This window comes from Mytilus galloprovincialis, chromosome 1 (assembly GCF_965363235.1).
Source record: "Mytilus galloprovincialis chromosome 1, xbMytGall1.hap1.1, whole genome shotgun sequence".
Classification (NCBI taxonomy): Eukaryota; Metazoa; Mollusca; class Bivalvia; order Mytilida; family Mytilidae; genus Mytilus; species Mytilus galloprovincialis.
In genome coordinates, this window is record NC_134838.1 from 75,578,643 (window position 1) to 75,593,625 (window position 14,983).

At 31.3% G+C, this 14,983-nt stretch overlaps 1 protein-coding gene across 1 annotated transcript in view; it reads left to right on the top strand.

The window, feature by feature from the left end:
* The window catches only part of LOC143083787 (dual E2 ubiquitin-conjugating enzyme/E3 ubiquitin-protein ligase BIRC6-like), a 34,774-nt gene extending 28,090 nt beyond the window's left edge, over positions 1-6,684 (top strand). Inside the window, exons 29-33 of the mRNA XM_076260139.1 lie at positions 109-246; positions 677-764; positions 1,123-1,240; positions 3,269-3,384; positions 3,831-6,684. Coding sequence (XP_076116254.1) covers positions 109-246; positions 677-764; positions 1,123-1,240; positions 3,269-3,384; positions 3,831-3,950 — 580 coding nt within the window. The 3' untranslated portion in view covers positions 3,951-6,684. The remainder of the gene's footprint in view (positions 1-108; positions 247-676; positions 765-1,122; positions 1,241-3,268; positions 3,385-3,830) is intronic.
* The last annotated feature ends 8,299 nt before the right edge of the window (positions 6,685-14,983 follow it).

The window sequence follows — 14,983 nt, forward strand, 5'->3', positions numbered from 1 at the left end:
ATTCCTTATTTACAACAGGAAATCTATAATCTATAAATAAAATGATAAAAAGGTTTCTATTATTTATTTTATTAAGAATTTTCTAAAAATCAATACACTAATTTTCAGGCCAGAAGGAACCCCTTATTCTGGTGGATGTTTCCTGTTTGACATATATTTCCCTCCTGCCTACCCACGATGCCCACCACAAGTTAACCTTCACACAACAGGAAGTGGAAAAGTCAGATTTAACCCAAATTTGTATGCGTAAGTAGAAGTAAATTTTTCAACTTCATAGATTTTCTATGTGCATGGATACTGAGAAAATATACTTTAGATATATGTGCAACTTCAGATGAACATCCACATCTGATCATAGTTTGATTTGATAAGTTTTGATAGAAGAAAGAACATTTGAAATTGGCTTTCTCTGTAAATTATATTCCTGGTGCCATCTTGTTATTGTAACTGCCAGAGTTGAGATTTGAAATGTTAGGATTAGGTAAATAAATAAAACATTATTGGATTGTTACATAGTAGATAGAAGTCATAAACACATGTTTTACAGTAAAAAATTGTTCATTTAAGGGGGTAGACCCTGGTTCAGGGAGATAACTCTTTAAATCAGTTAGCGTTTGTTCAAGTCAAGTTTCGTCAATGAATTTTAAACATTTATTTTTGATTTCTTATATTACAGATGTGGAAAAGTTTGTCTTTCATTACTTGGAACCTGGGAGGGACAGAAGGGGGAACAGTGGAATGAAAAAACCTCTACTGTTCTACAGGTAAAGTATACATTTTAATTTAATTTAATCTGACATCTACATGGTGGTTTCCTTAATTCCAAAAAGTAAAATACTTATACTTAAACTAAAAGATATAGATATATGTACGAAGGCTATACCAAATATAGTTTTTTAATTCCTTAGACCAATTATCAAATTTAAAGATGAAGCAGGGAGGAAACTCCTTTGACATATCATAGAAAATATATTTAAATGATTTTTGCATTAGAGATGATTATTTCTTGGACATGTAACAAGGATTTATGAGGCAGTTTTTGCCCAAAAAATGACAAGAGGGCAGAGAAATTGTGTTTATTATTTCAACAGGCTTTGCAAAAACTTTGTATTTGCGTTGTAGATTCTGGTTTCAATACAGTCCTTGATATTAGTTCCTGATCCTTACTTTAATGAACCAGGTTTTGAACAAGAAATAGGCACAGATGCTGGACAGAAACACAGCGATGAATATAATGAAGGTTTGTAGTTTTTATACGACCGCAAAAATTGAAAATACTTTTAGTTTTCGCACTCTAACTTTAGTAAATGTGAATAGAAATCTATGAAATTTTAACACAAGGTTTATGACCACAAAAGAAAGGTTGGGATTGATTTTGGGAGTTTTGGTCCCAACTTTTTAGGAATTAGGGGCCAAAAAGGGCCCAAATAAGCATTTTCTTGGTTTTCGCACTATAACTTTAGTTTAAGTAAATAGAAATCTATGAAATTTTGACACAAGGTTTATGACCACAAAAGGAAGGTTGGGATTGATTTTGGGAGTTTTGGTTTCAACAGTTTAGGAATTAGGGGCCAAAAAAGGGCCCAAATAAGCATTATTCTTGGTTTTCGCACAATAACTTTAGTATAAGTAAATAGAAATCTATGAAATTTAAACACAAGGTTTATGACTATAAAAGGAAGGTTGGGATTGATTTTGGAAGTTTTGGTCCCAACAGTTTAGGAATAAGGGGCCCAAAGGGTCCAAAATTAAACTTTGTTTGATTTCATCAAAAATTGAATAATTGGGGTTCCTTGATATGCCCAATCTAACTGTGTATGTAGATTCTTAATTTTTGGTCCCGTTTTAAAATTGGTCTACTTTAAGGTCCAAAGGGTCCAAAATTAACAAAAATTGAATCCTTGGGTTCTTTGATATGCTGAATCTAAAAATGTACTTAGATTTTTGATTATTGGCCCAGTTTTCAAGTTGGTCCAAATCGGGGTCCAAAATTAAACTTTGTTTGATTTCATCAAAAATTGAATAATTGGGGTTCTTTGATATGCCAAATCTAACTGTGTATGTAGATTCTTAATTTTTGGTCCCGTTTTCAAATTGGTCTACATTAAAGTCCAAAGGGTCCAAAATTAAACTAAGTTTGATTTTAACAAAAATTGAATTCTTGGGCTTCTTTGATATGCTGAATCTAAACATGTACTTAGATTTTTGATTATGGGCCTAGTTTTAAATTTGGTCCAAATCAGGATCCAAAATTATTATATTAAGTATTGTGCAATAGCAAGAAATTTTCAATTGGACAGTATTCAACAATAGCAAAAAATCTTCAATTGCACAGTATTGTGCAATAGCAAGAAATTTTCAATTGCACAGTATTGCGCAATTGCAAGAAATCTTCAATTGCACAGTATTGTGCAATAGCAAATGTTTTCAATTGCACAGTATTGCGCAATAGCAAGAAATATCTAATTGTGCAATAGCAAGAAATTTTCATATTTTCAATTGGAGTTATCTTTCTTTGTCCAGAATAGTAGTTGAATCAACTTAAATCATTGCTTTATACAATATACAATGTATATTCACTTTTACTACCAACTGATAAATTAAAACAATCTTTACCATTTAGTGATAACAAGCACTTTTTTTACATTTTAATATGTATTTAAATGAGTAGTTATTGTTGCAAACTCGATTAGAAATTTGAATTGAGATCAGTTTTGGAATAAGGGAAAGGGGGATGTGAAAAAAAAATTGGGGGGGGGGGGGTCAATTTTTTTCATTTCAGATTTCATAAATAAAAAGAAAATTTCTTCAAACATTTTTTTGAGAGGATTAATATTCAACAGCATAGTGAATTGTTCAAAGGCAAACAAAATTTTAAGTTCATTAGACCACATTCATTATGTGTCAGAAACCTATGCTGTGTCAACTATTTAATCACAATCCAAATTTAGAGCTGAATCCAGCTTGAATGTTGTGTCCATACCTGCCCCAACCGTTCAGGGTTCAACCTCTGTGGTCGTATAAAGCTGTGCCCTGCAGAGCATCTGGTTTACTTTACCTTTAAAAGGAATGCATATATTATGTTTGAATACACTTTATAATCATAGATAAGATGAAAGAGATTTAGTTATAAAGAATACATTTAAGATTTGTATTGACAAGTTAAATCCCAGCATGTGCTCTCTTGTATACAAAGCACTATGCCTTCAGTAACTGTTAACTCATACTTGAGGTTAATTGCTATTATATTTTATTTTCGTTTTTTCAGATGTTTGCTACAACAATATAAAATATGCAATGATAGGAAATTTACAGAACCCACCACCAGAGTTTTCAGAAGTGATCAAAGCCCATTTTTATATGAAGAAAGATAAAATGATAAAGGTATAATATTAGCAGAAATTTAACTACATACATAAAGAGAACAAAATGTTATAAGGGTTTAGAAAGCAACATAAGATATGTCAATATTTGTATAATGTGTATATAGCAACAGTGTATATGAGATTACTGTAATTACAATAGAGTATTTATTTTTCAAAGGTTACCCCTCCCCCTCCCCCCAAAAAAAAGACAAAATTGATACTCCATACTTTATAAAAATGTCCAGAAGACAATAGTTTGGCTGGAAATTGTGAATTTTGGACATGAATACTGTAAAAATAATATGGACATTATATATAAAATTCCTTTAGAAAGAAAAACATTATTTTTTTCCTTGTATTAATCATGGGCAACTAGCTTTAAAGATTAAACCATTTAATATTAGTGTGATCAGATAAATGATTTTAATAATATAAATAAATATTAGTATTATTTTCCCGTTTCAGGAAGTTCAAAGTTGGGTTGACAAACATGACAATCGTCGACTAACCAGGATGTTTCAGAATTTAAAACAAGAACTTAAAAAGTTACAACCACCACAGATTCATAATACTGCAGTGTCGTGATGAATGTGTCAAGGTCATTAGATCTCATATCACCAGTCATGTCAAGATCATCATTCAGAGCACATGTTGTTTCTGTACAGTAGATATCACTTCTTTACAGAAATATTCTAGTGCTATATCTGTTTGATACAGCTGTTTTAAAGCAGTTTAGTGCTCTAGTGATTCATTTCACAAAACTATATATGTTTACTTATTATGATTCATTTCACAAAAATTGATATGTTTACTCATTATGATTCATACTGGACATTACATGCCTATTTTAGAGTGGAGATGGATACTGGAAAATCATATATTGTAAAGAGAAATACACTTAGAGAAATCGTATCAAAAGAAAATTTAGAATACTATATTAAACTACCATGTACTAGAAAAATTAAATTCTGTGATATAAATAATTTTATAGAATTTATAGTCGAATAATCATATTGTGGAACCTGAACAGAACTTTGAAATAAGTTGGAAACCTGTCTAATCTGAACCACTTAGTGATGACATAGTGAATGTGCATTACCTGTATAATCCAAGTGTTCAGTTTAAATAGAGTACAGCTTTATGTTAAAGCTACACTTGCCATTCTATGTCATTTTACCATTGAATTTGTATTTATTTATATATAAGCTATTTGGTGCTTCATTTTACCTTTCATTGCCAAAATAGGTGGACAGCAAACCTACTGAAGGTTTTTTTTATTTTGCAACATGATAGCAACTATTGGGTCACTACAACCTACATACAATGCTTAAGTAACTTTGGTTAAGTTCACATTTATGTCAATTTCTAAGAAATATATGATAATATTTCATTTATCTTCAACCACTATAATCTTCTGCTACAGAAGAATGATGTTCAATTCTATTTTGATCACTTTGGCCTACATTTCATGGTAAGTGATTTGTTAATGTTTTTTACTACAGTAACTGGTGTTTAAGTTTCAAACTCTTTTCAAAGTCTTATAATCATGTATTTATGATACTTCATCCCCTTAAACTTTAAGTTTAATGCTTAACTAAATTTCACAACATTTCAGTTACTTTGGTATATAGATTTAAGAAGATGTGGTATGAGTGCCAATGAGACAACTTTCCATCCAAGTCGCAATTTGAAAAAGTAAACCATTATAGGTCAAAATATGGTCTTTAACAATAAGCCTTGGCCCTCTGTATAGTTCATTTTATTTATGTCCAATTGGTTTGGAAAGGTATGGTAATTTATTAATGATATTTTACCACTAGTCATCTGGTTTTATTCAACACTGTGCAGCTTTATTTTAATCACTGTTATTAACATTTTTCATCCTTTTGTTTACAGCTAGATATACATATCATACTAAAATTTCATCAAATTGTATAGTTTTGAGTTTCTGTACATTGCTTTACTTGACAGTTCTGATTTTTTACATAGCATTCCAGGTCTTACTACATATAATAAGATGTATAAATATTACTGTTCAGATTTTATAATATCTACTTGTTTGTTTATTTTTTGTGTTGTTAAATTTGCATTTCTAACAAATAAATAACAGTTCAGCCTTTCATAACAGAATCTATAATTTTTGTTAAACAAGTAACTGTTTAAAAGTATCTCAATCTATTTTATAACTTGTAAATGTACTAGAGGGAGTAACAAAATTGTTCTATCTTAGGTGTTGAATCTTAAGTAAATTAAAACCAATTTATTGATCTGTTTCATGCCAAGATTCCTTGTATCTATTCTAAAAGTGTTGCACGGGTTTGGAAACTTACAACTCTAATTTTTGTTATTTGAAGTTTGTTTTTAAAAGAATAATGTTAAGTGGACGATTTTCTAGCAGGAAGTGTTTTCACAAATTTTGTGACTAAAATTGTGAAAATATCTCTTTGGCAGCTTTGATCTTTGAGGAAGATCAAATTTAGGGAGAAGAAAAATGCACATAGAAAACCTAGCAAAAATGTGTCATGTCATATTACTATCTTCTTGTACCACTGCAGTTATACCTATATATGCATTCTAATCTTTCATTCATAGTTCAACTTTCTTATATAGTCACTTTTCTCAATACACTTACTACATGTTAAAAGAAAGGAGTAACAAAAGCAGCAATGAATTATAAGAACTACACAATGCATTAAATTTAAATGTCTATTTTAGTTTATTTCACTCTCTTTTTCATAATTATTTATTTTTAAGCATAATACTTACTGTAAAATTTTTGTCAATCATAATTCATGCAACATTGAATCAAATTGATTTTAATTGCTACTGTATGTTATCTGATAAGGTATATACAAAACAAGGAGTTTGTTAATTATATTTATTATGTTATCCTTTGTTTTGTTGGTAAGATATTTGTTTTGTTTTGTTTGTTTACAAGTATTTTTTCTTGGAAAACAAATATATGATTTTGTTCTTTTGAGAATGGTGCAAATTTGGTAAATAATAAATAACTGTGTGTAACCACAAAATATATAGACAGTTGACATTAAAGACTTTAAAAGTCAACAAGCAGATTTTGCTCTTCTACTTTTACACCAACTGTGATTAAAGGCATTTTGTAAGTACACACAGGGTGTGAAAAATTAGGCCTTGCAAACTTTAGTTTTTGGTTTTGCTTTGATTCAAGCATGTCAGAGATGTTGCTACGATTAATTTTATTTTGATATCTCTTCATTTAAAGTTACATGAAATGTTTTATATGAGTTGGATATACTGTGATTGTCATTTAAAATAGCCATAAAAATGTAAATTCATATAATTTTTGGTTGTTTTTTTGTTTAATTGTAAAAGGATAGTTGTCACAAAACAATTTGCATTTGTTATTTTGAAAGCATTATGTGTATACAGCATTTCCCTAATTCACAATGATTTATAGTCTTTCTCAACAATTGCATGTTGTTATTGTTGTATTGGCGTAAGTGCATTTAATAAGGCCTGACTTATAGGGCATTTCAGGCTTTTCTATTGGAAATGTTATGATTTTTATACGACCACAAAATTTTTGCGGTCGTATATTGGTATGATGTTGGCGTTGTCGTCGTCCGAAGACATTTGGTTTTCGCACTATAGCTTTAATATAAGTTAATAGAAATCTATGAAATTTTAACTCAAGGTTTATGACAATAAAAGGAAGGTTGGGATTGATTTTGGAAGTTTTGGTCCCAACAGTTTAAAAATTAGGGGCCAAAAAAGTGTCCAATATGCATTTTTCTTGGTTTTCGCACAATAACTCTAGTGTAAGTAAACAGAAATCTATGAAATTTTAACACAAGGTTTATGACCACAAAAGGAAGGTTGGGATTGATTTTGGAAGTTTTGGTACCAACAGTTTAGGAATTAGGGGCTTAAAAAGAGCCCAAATAAGCATTTTTTTTTGTTTTTCGCACAATAACTGTAGCATAAGTAAATAGAAATCTATGAAAATTAAACACAAGGTTTATGACCACAAAAGGAAGGTTGACAGTTTAGGAATTAGGGGCCAAAAGGGGCCAAAATTAAACTTTTTTTTTGTTTGATTTCATCAAAAATTGAACTAAGGGGGTTCTTGGATAAGCTGAATCTAACCGTGTATTTAGATTCTTTATTTTTGGTCCCGTTTTCAAATTGGTCTACATTAAGGTCCAAAGGGTTCAAAATTAAACTTGTTTGATTTTATCAAAAATTGAATTCTTGGGGTTCTTTGATATGCTGAATCTTAACATGTACTTAGTTTTTGTCGAGCCTGCAACTTTTGTTGCAGAAAGCTGTCATAGGGATAGGGATCTGGCGGCGGTGGCGGCTACGGCGGCGGCGGCGTTAGCTCACTTCTGAAAAGCTTTATATTCTAGATGGATTTTTAGGTGGAAGACCTGGATGCGTTATACTTTGTATATAGATGCTTCATGTTACGAAGTTTCCGTCAGTCACATGTCCAATGTCCTTGACCTCATTTTTATGGTTCAGTGTACACTTGAAAAAAAAGTTCAAATTTTTTGTAATACTGAATTCTCTCTTATTATAAGTAATAGGATAACTATATTTGATATGTGCGTACCTTGCAAGGTCCTCCTGTCTGTCAGACAGTTTTCACTTGACCTCGACCTCATTCCATGGATCAGTGAACAAAGTTAAGTTTTGGTGGTCAAGTCCATATCTCAGATACTATAAGCAATAGGGTTAGTATATTCGGTGTATGGAAGGACTGTAAGGTGTACATGTCCACTTGGCAGGTGTCATCTGACCTTGACCTCATTTTCGTGGTTCAGTGGTTATAGTTGAATTTTTGTGTTTTGGTCTGTTTTTCTCATACTATATGCAATTGGTCTACTATATTTGTTGTATGGAATGATTGTAAGGTGTACATGTCTAGCGGGCAGATGTCATGTGACCTTGACCTCATTTTCATGGTTCAGTGGTCAAAGTTAAGTTTTTGAGTTTTGGTCTTTTTATCTAATACTATATGCCATAGGTCAACTATATTTGGTGTATGGAAATATTTTATGATCTTCATGTCAGTCGGGCAGGTTTTATTTGACCGTGACCTCATTTTCACGGTTCATTGCACAGTGTTAAGTTTTTGCGTTTTGGTCTATTTTTCTTAAACTATAAGTAATGGGTCAACTATATAATATGTTGTATAAAAGCATTGTTAGCTGTACATGTCTGCCTGGCATGGTTCATCTGACCTTGACCTCATTTTCAAAGTTCGTTGGTCTTTTTTTAGTTATCTTGTTTAATGTTAAGGTTATGTGACAGTTGTAATAAAGCTTAGCTTTATACTTAGGACTATCAACATAATATCAATGATTAGTTTAGAAGGCTAGACATTTCAGCGTGTGCACTCTTGTTTTATTATGGGCCCAGTTTTCAAGTTGGTCAAAATTGGGGTCCAAAATTAAACTTTGTTTGATTTCAACAAAAATCGAATATATGGGGTTCTTCGATATGCTGAATTTAACCATGTATTTAGATTTATGATATTTGGGCCCGATTATCAAATTGGTCCATAGTGAGGTCTAAAGGGTCCAAAATTGAACTTTATTTGATTTCATCAAAAATTGAATTCTTGGGGTTCTTTGATATGCTGATTCAAACCATTTATTTAGATTTTGGATATTGTATTACCACAAAGGGATGGTAAGAATTGTCTTTGGGAGTTATGGCTCAAACCGTTAAGGAATAAGGTGCAAAAAAGGGGGGAAAAGGGTTTCCAGGTTAATGGACAATTACTTAAGTACAAAACATAATTTGAAAGCAGTGTAAGGTTGGTAATTGAAACTCCTTAGAATATCTCACCTAAACTGCTTTTTAATTATGTATATTGGAAATTTGCCAATAACTTTAGTTTAATGAACTTCATTGGAAATTTGCCAATATAAAATGTTGCTGATGAAGCTTTTTTGTTTATTTTTAGCCATGATTATTATTCTTTGAAAATTGGAGTTATCTTTCTTTGTCCAGAATAGTAGTTGAATCAACTTAAATCAATTCTTTATATACAATATACAATGCAATATTCACTTTTACTACCAACTGATAAATTAAAAAAATCTTTGCCATTCAGTGATTACAAGCACTTTGATTACCATTCTAGGGTTATGCGTCTTTACAAGTGGAAAAATTGAAGATTTTTTTTTGTTTCTGTTCTCTTAACTTAAGTTTGTCTCAACTAAATTTAATGAAATGTTTATATAATTCTTAGTACCTCTAAACTCAGTTCAAGTTCAATTTTTGGCAGCTTCACTTTTATAGTTCTTGAGTTATGTCACTTGTAAACGTTATAAGCTAGTAGGGGCATCATCTGTGTCCCTTTGGACACATTTCCCATTTATTTTTATACGACCGCAAAAATTTTAATTTTTCGTCGTATATTGCTATCACTATGGCGTCGTCGTCGTCGTCCGAATACTTTTAGTTTTCGCACTCTAACTTTAAAAGTGAATAGAAATCGATGAAATTTTGACACAAGGTTTATGACCACAAAAGGAAGGTTGGGATTGATTTTGGGAGTTTTGGTCCCAACATTTTAGGAATTAGGGGCCAAAAAGGGCCCAAATAAGCATTTTCTTGGTTTTCGCACTATAACTTTAGTTTAAGTGAATAGAAATCTATGAAATTTTGACACAAGGTTTATGACCACAAAAGGAAGGTTGGGATTGATTTTGGGAGTTTTGGTTCCAACAGTTTAGGAATTAGGGGCCAAAAAAGGGCCCAAATAAGCATTATTCTTGGTTTTTGCACAATAACTTTAGTATAAGTAAATAGAAATCAGTGAAATTTAAACACAAGGTTTATGACCACAAAAGGAAGGTTGGGATTGATTTTGGGAGTTGATGTCCCAACAGTTTAGGAATTAGGGGCCAAAAAGGGGCCCAAATAAACATTATTCTTGGTTTTCGCACCATAACTTAAGTATAAGTAAATAGAAATCTATGAAATTTAAACACAAGGTTTATGACCATAAAAGGAAGGTTGGGTTTGATTTTGGGAGTTTTGGTCCCAACAGTTTAGGAATAAGGGCCCAAAGGGTCCAAAATTGAACTTTGTTTGATTTCATCAAACATTGAATAATTGGGGTTCTTTGATATGCCAAATCTAACTGTGTATGTAGATTCTTAATTTTTGGTCCCGTTTTCAAATTGGTCTACATTAAAGTCCAAAGGGTCAAAATTAAACTAAATTTGATTTTAACAAAAATTGAATTCTTGGGCTTTTTTGATATGCTGAATCTAAACATGTACTTAGATTTTTGTTTATGGGCCCAGTTTTCAAGTTGGTTCAAATCAGGATCCAAAATTATTATATTAAGTATTGTGCAATAGCAAGAAATTTTCAATTGCACAGTATTCAGCAATAGCAAGAAATCTTCAATTGCACAGTATTGTGCAATAGCAAGAAATTTTCAATTGCTCAGTATTGCACAATAGCAAGAAATCTTCAATTGCACAGTATTGTGCAATAGCAAATATTTTCAATTGCACAGTATTGCACAATAGCCAGAAATATCTAATTGCACAATATTGTGCAATAGCAAGAAATTTTCAATTGATTGGAATTATCTTTCTTTGTCCAGAATAGTAGTTGAGTCAACTTAAATCATTGTTTTATACAATATACAATGTATATTCACTTTTACTACCAACTGATAAATTAAAACAATCTTTACCATTCAGTGATAACAAGCACCTTTTGTTACATTTTAATATTTTATGATGTATTTAAATGAGTAGTTATTGTTGCAAACTCCATTAGAAATTTGAATTGAGATCAGTTTTGGAAAAAGGGAAAGGGGGATGTGAAAAAAAATGGGGGGGGGGGGGGGGGGGGGGGTAAATTTTTCTCATTTCAGATTACATAAATAAAAAGAAAATTTCTTCAAACATTTTTTTGAGAGGTTTAATATTCAGCATAGTGAAGTGCTCAAAGGCAAAAAATATTTTAAGTTCATTAGACCACATTCATTCTGTGTCAGAAACCTATGCTGTGTCAACTATTTAATCACAATCCAAATTTAGAGCTGTATCCAGCTTGAATGTTGTGTCCATACTTGCCCCAACCGTTCAGGGTTCAACCTCTGCGGTCATATAAAGCTGTGCCCTGCGGAGCATCTGGTTTTAAAAGTTACCATTAATTAAAATTAATTTTAACCATGACATTTTATATTTTAATATTTTATGATGTATTTAAATGAGTATTATTGTTGCAAACTCCATTAGAAATTGAATTGAGATCATTTTTGGAATAGGGAAAAGGGGAGATGAAAAAAGAAATTGGGGGTGTTCAATTTTTCAGATTTTAGAAATAAAAAGAAAATTTCTTCAAACATTTTTTTTTTTGAGAGGATTAATATTTAACAGCAAAGTGAATTGCCCAAAAGCAAAAAAAAAATGTTTAAGTTCATTAGAACACATTCATTCTGTGTCAGAAACCTATGCTGTGTCAACTATTTAATCACAATCCAAATTCAGAGCTGAATCCAGCTTGAATGTTGTGTCCATACTTGCCCAAAGCGTTCAGGGTTCAACCTCTGCGGTCGTATAAAGCTGCGCCCTGCGGAGTGTCTGGTTTAAATTGATTTCATGATACCAAAACCATAGAATGCCATCAACTATTTATTTAAGAACTTATTACTCATATTTGATCTCCTGTTAAATTTGAGGACAGTATATATATTTAGCTTGCTGAATATATTAATAAAAAAAACATTGATTCAAAGTATGCCACAATACCATGACCAAAAGAAAAGGGAAGAATGGACTAAAATTTTAACAAAACACTGCACAGACAGCTCAAGATTAGTCGAAATTAACCCCACCAAAAACAGAAATGACCATATGGTGTAAATAAATCATGTTTTTTTCTATCATGGTTTTTTGCTACTAAGTAGAAAATGAATAGTGCATGCATATTAAATTGCACTGCAGCCATTTTTGTACTTAAATAAGATTGTATGCTGAAAAGTGCTATTTTATTAAATGGAAGAAAGCACCATTTTATTTTATGTACAGGAAAGTGCTATTTTACTACAAAATGTTTCTGAGTGGAAGATTAGATCACAATGTCTCCAAAAAAAATTAAGGATGTGTTCAAAAGATTATGTACTAAATATAAAAAGAAATTTTGATGGAAGTGAATGTAATATTTATATTTTACCAGATAGGTTATTGTTGATTTAATGTTGTGAAATTCATTTTAAATAAAAAAGAATGAAACATTTTAATTTTTTAATTTAAGCCTGTAGTCAAAGATGCATGATTTTACTGTGATTATCCAATAACCTTTGTGGTAGTGAATTACCTATTGCCTGAACAGTTTAAAAACTTGTCGATACAATTTGTCCATTTAAATTGTACAATAGGTATTGTGAGAGCTATTATCAACAGGTGGTCACTTAACTACCTGTAGATTTACCTGGTTTGTTTTTGACAGAGCTAATTTAAATGAATGATAGCTAGCTTGCTTTCCTCATGTCCATGTCCTGAATGGACTATTCTATTTAGGTATGGGACATTTTACATTTAATTCACTGTTTGTTTTTTCTTATAAAGATATTTATTGTAAATTTATTTATTTTGCTTACAATCACAAATGAATCATTGCTGGTAAATCCCACTTTCATAATGAAGAATAAAGCACTGAAATTTCTATTCACTAAGCCATTTGTACTTTTTTTGATACATTGAAAATAAATTTTTAACAGTAATTCCAATTGAAGTAGATCCTGAATATTAAATGAAACTTAGCATCACTGCTATTCCATTTCAGGAATCGTTATATAACATGAAAATATATCCCATTAGAGAACACCAAGTCACACATAATTCATCTTGTAGAATTATTCACAATTAGATGGGCTATCCAAACAAATCCATTTCACAAACACTTTTTCCATATCAGGAATCAGAAACTTAAAATACATCCCACATTAAAAACACCATGAAGCAAACATATATGTACTTTTTTTATAAACTAAATTCACTGATTGAAATTTCCATCTTGACTATTTAGAGACACAAAAAGAAATGGCTTAAAATGTCCCATATCTAAATAGAATAGTCTATTCAGGACATTGGTCATGATACACAAGGGAAAGCAAGCTAGCTATCAGTCATTTAAATTTTACCTTTTGTGAAGATTTTTTATTGGGTAGTTAAATGACCACCTGTTGATGAGTTCTCACAATACCTATTGTACAATTTAAATGGACAAATTGTGTTGACAATTTTTTATACTGGTCAGGCAATAGGTATTTAAATACCACAAAGGTCATTGGATACTGACAGTAACAGACAGTAAAAAACAAGAATGTGTCCATAGTACATGGATGTCCCACTCGCACTATCATTTTCTAAGTTCAGTGGACCGTGAAATTGGGGTGAAAATCTAATTTGGCAATTAAATTAGAAAGATTATATCATAAGGAACATGTGTACTAAGTTTTAAGTTGATTAGACTTAAACTTCATCAAAAACTACCTCGACCAAAAACTTTAACCTGCTACTTGCTATACCATTTTCTATGTTTAGTGGACCATGAATTGGGGTCAAATCTACAATTTTGGCATATAAATTAGAAAGATCATATCATAAGGAACATGTGTACTAAGTTTCATGTTCATTGGACTTCAACTTCATAAAAAAAACTATGTTGACCAAAAACTTTAACCTGAAGAGGGACTGATGAAGGAAGGACAAAAGAACGGATCACACAGACCAGAAAACATAATGCCCTCAATCGAAGGTGGGGCATAAAAATCATTGCAATTCAATTAAACAGAAGTTCAAAGACACAATGAAGGACTCCTATTTTCAGCATATGCCATTCAACAAAAGACAGGATGTCTATAAATAAGTCATAACGAAATTGCCCAGAGTGTGAAAAAGTTCTTAATTCATGTGATATGTGCTGTTGTTACCTTGGTACATATTTGTTCATACCCCTGTGGACTGTGGACTATTATATAGTTTTACTTATGTACCACCTTACAGTCCTGGAGTGAACTTGAGTTAGCCTCCATTAAATTATTTCAAATAATGTAACAAGAGTGCACACGCTGAAATGTCTCGCCTTCTTTACTTATCATTGATATTATGTTGATAGTCCTAAGTATAAAGCTTTATTAAAGACTGTCACATAAACTTAACATTAACCAAGATAACAAAACAAAGACCAATGAACCATGAAAATGAGTTCAAGGTCAGATGAACCATGCCAGGCAGACATGTACAGCTAACAATGCTTCCATACAACAAATATAGTTGACCTATTACTTATAGTTTAAAAAAAATAGACCAAAACACAAAAACTTAACACTGAGCAATGAACCATGAAAATGAGGTCAAGGTCAAATAAAACCTGCGCGACTGACATATAGATCATAAAATATTTCCATACACCAAATATAGTTGACCTATGGCATATAGTATTAGATAAAAAGACCAAAACTCAAAAACTTAACTTTGACCACTGAACCATGAAAATGAGGTCAAGGTCAGATGACATCTGCCCGCTAGACGTGTACACCTTACAATCATTCCATACAACAAATATAGAAGATCTATTGCATAAAGTATGAGAAA